This window comes from Acomys russatus, chromosome 9 (assembly GCF_903995435.1).
Source record: "Acomys russatus chromosome 9, mAcoRus1.1, whole genome shotgun sequence".
Lineage (NCBI taxonomy): Eukaryota > Metazoa > Chordata > Mammalia > Rodentia > Muridae > Acomys > Acomys russatus.
Window position 1 is genome coordinate 33,320,097 of NC_067145.1, and position 12,146 is coordinate 33,332,242.

The 12,146-nt window shown below is 44.1% G+C and overlaps 1 protein-coding gene across 1 annotated transcript in view; it reads right to left on the reverse strand.

The window, feature by feature from the left end:
* Ahrr (aryl hydrocarbon receptor repressor) overlaps positions 1–11,912 on the reverse strand; it is a 73,601-nt gene extending 61,689 nt beyond the window's left edge. Inside the window, exons 1-2 of the mRNA XM_051151093.1 lie at positions 11,802–11,912; positions 1,817–1,889 (exon numbers count right to left, since the gene is read on the reverse strand). Coding sequence (XP_051007050.1) covers positions 1,817–1,881 — 65 coding nt within the window. The 5' untranslated portion in view covers positions 1,882–1,889; positions 11,802–11,912. The remainder of the gene's footprint in view (positions 1–1,816; positions 1,890–11,801) is intronic.
* Between the last annotated feature and the right edge of the window lie 234 nt (positions 11,913–12,146).

Below are 12,146 nucleotides of genomic sequence, written 5' to 3' on the forward strand. Positions count from 1 at the left end.
GGAAGGCTCTTGCCTAACGACATGTGTGCTGCAGATTTATATTGCAGCTGGAAAACACAGAACTTAGTGGACATCAAAGGACTAAACAAACACCCTCCGAGGAGCACACTTCATATACTCGGACTGTGTGGCAGGGAAAGTGCAACCTATGGCACAGACTCTGAGGTGTGCACGTATGTACACAAGATGAGCACATATGTGGAAAGAAGGAAAACATATTGCACACACATCTCAGGGCTCATTCACAGGCCGTGCTGAAGCCAGATGCTTCTTGAAAGGGGACAGAGTGTGGAGACATTGCCCTGAGTCCTGAGCCAGGCAAGCATTCTATCTTTTCAGAGCATCCATAAATCAAATATTAGCTTGGCATGGCGGTGTTGGCCTTGAGGCAGAAGCAGGCAGATCTCTGTGAGTCCAAGGCTAGCTAAGGCTACATAGTGAGACGCTGTCTCAAAACAAATTAAATAACTGTAAGTATTCAATGCCTCAAACCTGGCTTCACTTTTGAGTTGGAGTAAAAATATTATGAAGGCAAAAAAAAAAAAAAAAAATCTCCATACCACTGTTTCAGCTGAGTGACAGTTATATTCTGTCCTTACTTACATGATAAATGTTATATAAACAATTCTGAATCTTTGTCATAGAGGGGCACATGGCTATGCTTACTCTCATGGGCTTTATATCTTCTCTTCAGTGCACTCAGACTTCCCTCCGCACCCCCCCCCAGCACTCCTCCCTTATCAAAGACCTACATTCCAGCCTACCTCAAACCCCACTGTTTGGTGACTCCAGTCTCCAAAGAACCACCTTCAGAGGCCGGCCCCACACTCAGGGCAACCTGAGCTTCTTGCCAGTCCTTGGATCCACAGGGTCTTAAATCTACACAGGATCTTGTAGCCCTGGAGGCTAAGTGGGGTAGCTCTGCCACATACAAAGAGAGCGCACGTAGAAAGAGCTGCCAATGGGTAACCATTCGCATTCTGCCCCCCGCCCCCAGCCTCACATACAGCTGTATTGTACACACAACATACCCAGAACACCCATCCCAAACCACCAACACCTTTCTCTCTCCCTCTCTCCCTCTCCCTCTCCCCCCCCCTCTCTCTCTCACACACACACACACACACACACACACACACACACACACACACACACACACACACACACACACACACACACAGCACCATCCCCAGCTGGTGATGTACACACCAGATTCTATACCAGGAGCCAGAGGCAGCCTGTATGCCTCTTGTAGAAGCGGTAACTCAGCTGATTTCCTGGTAAGTGTTCTAAACCCTTGTATTGCTGGAATCACCACACTTCTCTCACTTTGACCACTCTGAGGCCAGCAGGTTAAGGCCAGGAAAGACAGAAAGACCATAAACTATCGTGTCCCTGAGGGACATGGGTCTAAGCCCTAGGCTCCCCCATCTCCATACCTTTAGAGAACCTTAAGTGGGGAGAATGACCCTCAGAGAGCCTCTGTCATTTGGAGTATGAAGATTAACCCCTGGGGCACTTTCCACAGATGGCCTGACTCCTTTCTGAAGGGAACAATGGTTCCAAACATAGGTGACATATCTCTCACCCAAAGGAGACCTCCACCAATTCCAGCCAGGGCTTTGTGTCCAGATCAGAAAAGCTGCCTAAAGAAAGCCAGTGACAAGTCACACTAGCGTGAGACCCAAAGGCCACCATGACCATGGCCACCAGGAAGGTTCTCCAGAGCCTCCATTATACTATGTTGGTCCTCAGGATGGTGTTAAAATGTCCCTGATTCCCCCAGGGTATCAGGGTGGACTGCATGATACCCTACCGCTTCTGGACGGGTTTCCTCCTCTTCCTGCCAGCATACGTACACTCTCCTGATGGAATCATCATCTTTGGTCCTAAAAAGAGAAAGGGGACATTGATTCAATCACATGAAGAGACCCAACATGACATCCCCACATGTGTTTACTATAGTGACCCCAAAGCAGGAAGGTCAGTCAAGGCTATATCTATACAGCTAGCATAGAAAGAGCTATAGCCAGTTCTACAGTATAGAGCAAGGTGGCCGCCTGTGAAAACCTCTCACAGCTTCACTCTGAACAGAATTGTTATGTATGTGGTGGAGCAGGGTGCAAGCTACTGAGCCTCAAGAAGCTGCTCCTTTCAAAGCCATACTACCTGTTTGTTTGGACAGTCCCCCCCCCCTTACCCACAAGCCCACAGGGCTAACAGGCCCCCAGTCCTTCATGTATTATTTTTTTTTCAGTCTTTTTTTTTTTTTTTTTTTTTTTGTTTTCGAGACAGGGTTTCTCTGTGTAGCCTTGGCCATCCTGGACTCACTTTGTAGACCAGGCTGGCCTCGAACTCACAGTGATCCGCCTGCCTCTGCCTCCCGAGTGCTGGGATTAAAGGCGTGCGCCACCACGCCCGGCTTTTTTTTTCAGTCTTATGTGCTGGACTTCCACTATGGTCACTCGTGCTCATCCCTCTACAGCCTAACTAACAGTGTCCTGTGGCACCAGGCACACGCACATGCTTCCCACAGAAGTCACTGAGGCAGCCCAGGCCTTGCACTTCAAAGTCTACAACTTTACAACCCTTCATCAAACATAAGTTCCCTCTTCTCTGCCATGGGGTCTTGATACTTCCAGTAGTGGGGACATCCGAGCCTTACAGATGCCCCTAGACCCCTGTTGCATCCCCCAGTAGCCTGAGAATGTAATAGGTAGCCCTGGCGTGACCTCGTGTGTGTGTGTCATCTGGAAAAGGTACCATTTCTACTCCTGGGAGTGGCTGTGAACGTGTCAGAACTATGTGATTGATCTGCTTTGAGGATAAAAAGGAGTCAGGCAGAGACAAAGAAAACCCATCGAAAAGATATTCCATGTAAACACTAATCACACACCCTAGGGTAGCATGCAAGGCATATGACAAAAGAACACCATCAGGCATGGAGAAAACAGTTCAGCACTCTCAGTGATCAATAGGACATCACTGCAGACACAGCATGCACAAATGACAGCTGTCTGCTACTCAGGGGAGCTACAAAACACACCCTTCAGCACCACCAGAGTACATGTTATTCTGGGCGCAAGGAATATCCACCAAGGTAGACTTTACTGTAGGACTTACGTAATCTCAAATAAATCTTAAGTGACAGAAATAATATGTTCTCTGATACAGTGGAATTAAACTAGAAAGACATCTGGAAATTTCCCAAATATTTGGAAAGCAAGGAACTCATAATTTAAAAGTACTTATAGATGAGTGGAAATGCAAACGTATCAAACTTTGTAAGATGGAGCAGTAAGTACTTATTAGAAAAAAAAATCAAATAAATAATCTAAGCTTCTAACTGAAGTAACTAGACCAGAAAATAAACCTAAATCAAGCAGGATAGAAACAAGGAAGAGAAGGTATGAAACTTAAAACATAAAAGTGAAAAAAAAATCAATAAAACTAACAGTTAATTCTTTTTTACCTTTTTTAAAAAAGGATTTATTTATTTATCATGTACACAATGTTCAGCCTGCATGTATGCCTGCATACAAGAAGAGGGCACTGGATCTCATTACAGATGGTTGTGAGCCATCATGTGGTTTCTGGGAATTGAACTCAGGACTCCTGGAAAGTGCTCATAACCTCTGAGCCATCTCTCCAGCTCCTAACAGTCAATTCTTAAAAGATTAACAAAATGGGCAAACCTTTACCCAGAATGATCAGAAACATGAAAGGCCTAGACTACCGGAGTCAGAAATGAGGGAGGACAGTTCCACAGACTCCACAGACTTCAGGAAGGCTGTAAGAGTTTACTGTTGTGAACTGAACGGTGTCCCCCAGAATTCATATGTTAAAGCTGCAGCTCTCTCCATGGCCATGGGACATGAGTGGAGGTGACTAGGGAAGTGAGGCCATCGGTGGATTCTGTAGTTCCACAGAGTTGTGCTCCTAGGAAAGGAGCAAAAGGCAACAGGGCTTTTTCTCTCACCATTTCAGGAAGACAAAGGGAAAACAAGGCTATGCACCTGCCAGAAAGACACTCTCACCAAAAACTGAATGGAATAGCATCTTGATCTTCAATGTCCATCTTCCAGAACTGTGAGTTAAGAAGGTCTGCCCTTTAATATGCCCAGTCTGTGATTTTTTTTTTGTCATGGTTACCCAATCATACTAGGACAAATAATTTTCCCATGAATTCAACAACTCAAATGAAATGAAGCAATTCCTTCAAAGGCACAAACTATTAAAACTTACTCAAGAAAATAAATAACATAGATAGTTCTATATCCCAAAAAAAAAAAAAAAAAATCCAAGCCCAAATAGCTTCCCTGATACATTCTACTAATTTAACATATAAATAAGAACAACTCCATAGCTTATAGGAGAAAAACTAAACACTACTCATGTGTGAGTCCAGCCATGTTCTGATATCAAAGCAAAGATATTACAGAACAAGGAAATTTTTAAATCAGTTCCCTTCATGAACATAGACAAGAAATCTTCAATTAAATATTAGTACATAGAATCCAGCAATACCAAAATACACCAGACCTTAGTGGAATTTGTCCAAAGAAGTCATATCTTTTTTAAATCTCAAGAATCAATCACTGCAATTCATTATTGCTATTAATAAACTAAAGAAAAATGTGATCACCTTAATACCTACAAAAATATCTGACAAAATCCAAATCCATCTGTGATCATTAAGAACTCCACCTAAAACTATAGAGAGAACGGAATGTGATAAACTTGATGAAGTTCATCTCCAAAAAGCCAAAGCTAACATCCTATCTAATGGTGAAAGACTGAGTTTCCCCCTACAACCAGGAGCAAGCGTTTATGTTTTTCCTCTACTTGTATCACGTGTCATATTGTGGATTAGAAAGAAAAATAAGGCAAGAAAAATAAAGTCATAAAACTTAGAAAGCTGGTCTACAGATGCTTATTTTCATCAGGAGGTGGTTATAAGTTATTATTGGTCTTATACAGAGAGAAAAACTAGGTTGGACTCAGGGACGTCTCTCTTTTCCTTTGTCTTTCTTTCGTAGGTAAGGAGATAGGAGCTGAAAAGAAAGAAAGGAGGATATAGAAATATAGAGGGAGGATAGAACAAAAGGTTGATGATTGAACCTACTCCTTAACTCAAGGCCTTAAGTTACTCACAAAGAAGGTTATCTCTAAGCCATTGGTATAGACTTTTGTACATTGATGCAAATCATGGTCATGTCAAATACTAGTCTAATTTTATCACAAGAATATAATATATGCTCTAGGTCTAGCAGATAGATATGATTCTACAGATATAGAAGGTAAGATAGTTAAATAAGGTCTTCAAAAGCCTCAGAGACCTACAGAATATGGCATTTAAAGATGTTTTTTATTATTCTAAAGATTCTTTGACAACAAGACAAGTTAACTTCTGGCAACACACAGCTGACCTCAAAGAATATGATGAGCATCAAAGAACCTCCTTATAGAGATGGCTTCAAATGTGGCAAACCAGCCACTGGGCAAAATGTCCTCATTTCTGCCACAGATAAAATTCTGCCTAAAAATAGTCAAGCCTAGATGTAGGAAGAGTCGACCTAGATGTAGGTTAAACTCTGCCAAGACAGGGTAAGCAAGTTCTCAATAGTTTCTGCCTCGTAAATATGTCTGGCAGAGACATTGGGCTAGAAGACCGAAGATGATGCTTCAACATTATAGAGAGTGTTGGGTGACTATTCAGGTAGTAAACTGTCTCAATCATTTTTTTCGTCTTGGAAGCTGCTAACCTGCACTTCTGGTTCACTCAGGCATTTAAGTTTTATTCCTTCTCAAGTCTTTGATGGGGGTTGAAGACCAGATAGTTTAGTCCTACAATCAAGTTTAGTTGGTTAGGGAATAAGATCTTTTTAGATCAAGATAAATGATTTAAGTTAATAGAGATGAGATATGATAGATATTGGTTGTCATTCAGAAATTTAGACCCAACAAGATAGGAAAGGTGTTTACTTCAAGTTTGACAAATACAAATAGCCAAAGCACTATGAAAGTAACAATTATATAACTCATGATTGTCTCATGGTCTTCCTGCTATATGTAGTTTATTTTATTCATGTGTAATAATATAAATGTATGTTAAAAAGAAACAATAAAATAATTTTTTAAAAACTTAGAAAGGAAGAATTCAAACTTCACCTCATCACAGGCAATGTGATGGTACATAAAGAAAATCCCCTGAAAAAGAAAAAAAAAAAAACTTTGAAAAGCTTCCTATAATTTGAGCATGGTGGCACATGCATTTAACCACAGCATTGTGGAAGCAGAGGCAGGCAGATCTCTATGAGTTCAAGGCCAGCCTGGTCTGCATAGCAAGTTTAGGGAAGCCAAAGTTATACAGTGTCTGCCTCAAAAAAAATAAAAATTAAAAAAACAAGAAACAAATTACAAAAAACTTCATATAATTAACCATTAAGTTAAGCAATGTGAAAAAGTAAAATGACAATATACAAAAGTTAATCATACAACTATATTCTGGCAATGGACCAATGGAATTTAGTTTTTTTTTTTTAAAGCTGTAACATTTAAAATTATGCCCAAGTTTAAAAAAAAATAGATAGCTCTAAATTCCTGACAAGTGTAAGTGGGCCTCTAAAGAGCAGGAAATGTTAAAGGAATATTAGGAAAAAATTAATGTAATGAAAACCATAAACTACAGATCCAAGAGGTTCAGTGAACCCAAACACACACACACACACACACACACACACACACACACTAAGGAATATTACACTAAAGTCCTTCATATCCAAATTGTTCATAATCAGTGACAAATAGAATGGTTTTAAAATCCAAGTACTGCAGTATTTGGTACAGCAGAATAAACGAGAAAGAATAGCATCAGATTCTTCATCAGAAAGAAGACAAGGAAAAAGATAGAGAAGCAGCAAAATTAAAGCTCTTTAAAAAAAAAAAAAAAAAAAAAAGATGCTAGAACCCAAAATTCTACATATTGTAAAAATGCTTTTCAAAAGTCAACTTTTTAATTTTTGAAATGTGGGACAGGATAGTTGGTTTAGCGGTTAAGAAAGCTCACTGATATTTCAGAGGACTAGAGTCCAGCCCCCAGCACCCATGTCAGGAAGCTCACATCCACCTATAATTCCAGATCCAGGGGATCCAATGCTCTCTTCTGGCTTCTGTTGGTGCACACACACACACACACTTAAAACTAGATAAAACCATAGTTGGCAATTTAAAAACAATGAGAGTATGTTGTGAGATTTACGAGATGTGTACCAAAAGTCAACAGGGAAGACATCAGCCATGGGAAATAGCACTGGTTATCCACCTGCTGTTTCTGGGTTCCAAGTCACCTTTGCTTGCCCACTCTGCAAGAAGATTTGGGGCCCTTGGAGTACTTCTTTTTAGAGTGAGCATGGTGTTACACCTGCCAAGAGAGGGCACCAGAGGGATCCTGGAAGAGAAAGGGTTCTTTTCTGGTTCTGGAACTAGTTTTTCTTTTAGCTCTTACCTAGCACTGCAGAAGCTAGAAAACTTAGCAGCCTCCTCTGCCACCTGGAAGGTTGAATCCTATCTCCCAAAAGGCTTGCATCCCATCGCTGTGAATGGAACCTCCTTAGGTACTCCCCCTATGCACTGGGGTACTCTTCTGAGTCCCCTTGTCACCTTCATAGTTAATCCAGTGTTACAGTTAGTACTGTGTCAAAGTCTAATACAGTTGAAACACTGTATAAAGTAATACTGCATGAAGTGAGAAAGTTAATAGTGTATTAAACATTAAAGTTAATCAAATTTAAGTTGAAAACTAAGTCAAGCTGAGGAATGATCACACACACACACACACACACACACACACACACACACACACAGGGCATGCAAAGGAGTCACTGCTATGTAACTGTCTGGGACAGTGAATGAAGTCTAGACGGTTTGGTTAGAAGAATAAGGCTCAAATGAAGCCATGTCTGCCAATATTGACCATTACCCACCTGTGCTGGGTCATGAGCAAAATGAGTTCATTGTATAATTCTTCCCGTCTTTGCAAAAGGTTTGACATTTTCCTAAATTAAAGGTGGGTGGGGCCACAGGGATGACACAGTACTTAGGAGTGCACACTACTCTTTCAGAGGGCCCAAGCTGATTCCCCAGCAACCACATCAAGTGAGTTACAAGAGTTTAAGTGTGTGTGTGCGTGTGTGTGTGTGTGTGCGTGTGTGCACGCGCGCGCGCCAACAGAAGCCAGAAGAGAGCACCTGTAACTCCAGCTTGAGGGACTCTTATGTTACAAAGGTATGGGGGCTGGCCTGGTCATGCACATCTGTAACCCAGCACTTAAAATCCCAAGAGAGAAGGATCCTGAGGTCAAAGCCAGTCTCGGTTATATAACAAAACCCCGTGTATAAAATAAATTAAACCCCGTGTATAAAATAAATTAACTAATAAGTGGGATTTTTAAGTTTTAAGAAGAGAGAACACGTGCTACAAGAATGGGCATACTGTGGTCAGCTGACTTTCGACTATAGTTCCCCAACAGCTGGAGGTAGGACAAACGGATATTTACATGCGGAAGAGTGAGACCGGCCTCCGTCCTCCACTGCTTGAATGAAAGAAAATAGTAATAGCCTAAGCTCCAACACTCTCAGAAACAAAAGGATTACAACAAACAGCAATAATATAAGCCTTAAATGTGACAATATTTTTAGTTTTGGCATCAAAAGCACAACTAACAAAATAAAACAAAGGCCAAATTGGGTTTCATCAAAAATAAGACTTTTGCCTCGAAGCAACACTAGCAAGAAAGGTAAAATGAGGGACGTGTTGTTCTTGCCGGGGACCTGGGTTTGGTTTCCAGTACCCACACCGTAGCTCACAGGCACTGACATGCACCAGACATGCATGGGGCGCACATAAATAACTGCAGACAAGACACTAGTCCACACAAAATATAAAATAAAATGCTTTTAATTTATAAAGAAAGTAGAGAGACATTGCACAGAATGGCAGAAAACATAGGCAAGTCATATCACATATGAGCCTAGAAAGTCCTACACCACCACCACCACCACCACCACCACCCACAGCAACAACAACAAACAACAAAGCGGTGGAGGGCAGGAAGCTGCAAGAGTGATGAGGTCAGAGGGAAATCTATAGGTTGAAGGGAAGAATAGGTAAGGAAGTGGGGATGGGGGAGCTGCAGGTTTTTGGGTGTATAGATAGATGGGTGGTGGGCAAGGGCTATGAGCTGGCACAGGAAAGATAGCTGTGGGGAGGGATAAAGATATGCAATGAAATTCGGGAGGCCATCTTCCCAAGAAGGCCTGTGAGAGCTGGCCTCAGCCACATGTCCAGTAAGTGGAATTCTCAAGAAACCAGGTTGGGTAAGCAGTGGCTGGAGGCCATCGTGCAAAGCCATCCCACTGGGTCTGCAAAGGACTTTCAACTCAGACAGGAAACTTCCAGGCCACACCCAGGACTGGCCCCAGAGAACAGGCCAGGGATGCTTCCTGACATCCTCAGAGGGCCACATGCATACTATACCCACTGAACCAACCTCCATGCCAAATAAAGTACAGGAAGCAGATGACCCCTACATCCTAGAAAAGCCCAAGCCCCAGCACCACCAGCTTAACCAACATCATGGCCAAACGAGTCTCAGAGCAGGAACAGAACTAGAAGTCAGGATAGGAGGCAGCTAAGCAGCTAAGCGTGTATAGGAGCACAGAGGCCATAGCAGAAGGCCTGTATGAGCCATCTTTATTCTCCTGCCTCAAACAGCAGGAACTACTAGGGCTATAATCTGAGTGTGGCATAATCTAGCCTCGTTAACAGCCACTTGCTGTTGACCACTGTAGTCTAAAATAGGTTCCTAGACGTCTCCATTGGGATGTGAGGAACAGTCCTAAAATGCAGATTCTTGGGAAAAAAAAAAAAAAAAAAAAAAAAAAAAAAAAAAGGCACCAAGAGTTGATAAAAGCTGCTCTATGCCTCCACAGCAAGAGAGCAATAAGCAATTTGCTGGCACCCACAGCCAGTCTCAAGTCTTCCAAGCAACTGCTTTGAGTTTTATCCTGCACCTTTGTCTCTGCTGATGTCCCCAGCACAGTGTCCCTTGTGTGACTTCTTTGAGAAAGGGACGGGAGCCCTGGTGTTGCTGGAAATCTGAGTGGCACAACCCGCCCCCCCAGAGGCCTCGGCCCTGCGTTGCTGCCCCATCCCAGCTGGGGAGCCCCCTCCCCATTAGAGATGACTCTCGTGCACCCCTCCCACTAGGGTTCCTCCTGGAAGAGGGTCCAGGCTTTGCACAATTCTGCCACAGGTGTGCCCCCAGAAAAGCTCCATTTTGAAGCTGGTTCCACAGTTTGGGTTCATGGGATCCTTCTCGCTGTGGCTTCACACAAATGTCCCTTGTGGCTAACTACATCTCCTTCCCACACTTTAGAAGCAGGTAGGGGGCATCTCTTCAGTAAATACTGGCTGGGAGGACCATCCGCAGCGGACTCCTGGTAGCCTAGATCAGGATCTCTTTGGTAGGTAGAGCTGAGCCGTGGGGCGTGGGCAACAGACATGTAAGTGCTCTTCGTTGGAAGCCCTATGCTGAGAGCAGGGCCTGCCCTCCATGGCCTGTGGACTTCTGCTCACTAAGACATGAGCTGATTAAATTTCTCAGGTGAAAGTTAACAGCTGTTCATTTTATATAACAGATAAATAGAAAATAGAAAAAAAAAACCAGCCCCCTGTGTGTGTAGTACACTACTTCAGTCTTCTTTCTAGTCTTACACTTTTGATAACTCTGAGACCATGTTAGGTTACTGGGAAGACCAGGGTTCTGAGGCCTAGAGTGTCTCCCCAACCAGACTAGAGGTAGTCTAATTACAAAATCCAGTACCCCAAGCCTTGGGGTATAATCCTCAAGGTGCACACCCAAGTTTCTCCTAGGGCAGAACCTTTAAGTTTAGCTGGACACTGTGCTGAGAAGCCAAGCTACACCTCCCAGCCTGGTCAGGGGCAGCCACAGTGGGAAGGACCCCATGAGCCCAAACCGTGGACTCAGCAGCAAAATGGACCGTTCCTGGAGGGACCCTTGTACAACAACTGTGCAAAGCGTGGACTCCCTCCAGGAGGAGCCCTAGGAGATGGGTGAGAGTCGCAATGCAGGGCCGAGGCCTTCAGGGCCACTCAGAGTTCCAGCAACACCAAGGTTCCTGTCCCTTTCCGAAAGAAGGCACACTCCGGAATTCTCTGCCACTCAAAATTGGAGAGAGTAAATATTTCTGGTGCCACTAACTGACGAATTCCTGGAATGGTGGAATTCCCTCCAAAGTGTGAATCCCAGGTTCCTGCCCTCTGATCTCCATGAGGGGCTTGGCTGTGCCAGTGGCCCCAGTCCTAGGAACAACTAAGGTGGCCTGTGGGGAGCCCCTTGTCAGCATCTGTTTAAAAACAAACAAACAAAAAACAAAACAAAACAAAACAAAACGAAAATCTTCTAAAAGACGCTAGGTCCAGGGCAAAGGACTCCCTAATGTGGGACAGGTATATATTCATTTGCATTGAGAGAGTGGAGGGGATGACAAGACACCTGAGGGGCGTGTGTGTGTGCGCGTGCGACTGACCTGGCTGGTTTCCCTCAAAGGTTGGGTGTCAAGAGAGAAGCCCCTGGAGTGCCCATCACTTTCAGGAGTTCTGGGCCCTCTAGACACAAAAATAAGTGGGAGAAGGGGCCCCGGACCACGCAGGACAGTCTCAGAGAGGATACTGCAGAGGCAAAGACCAGAGAGCCCGTGAAGCCCAGGAGCACTTACCCGGAGCAGGCGGGGCGCAGAAGATAGGGCGCGCCCGAGAGGGAGCCACGGAGGACAGGGAGCTGTCAGCTCTCTCATCTCGGGGACCTGGCCTCAGGACTAGAAAAGGAAAGCCCCACCCCAGCACGCGAGCAGCCCTGCCCCGCCCGGAGCAGCAAACTCAAGAGAAAAGCGGCAGGGGGCGCACGCACAACTCCGTCCCTGCCTGCAACGCGCCTTTGAGTCTTTGGGGTTCCCGGGTCTGAGTGCCTGGATAGGGTAACACTGCGTGCCCTTTGAGTCCCCGCAGTCCTCGAGGTCTTTGTGCCTAAACGTGGTGGCTCTTGCTTTGTGCTTTTCGAGGTC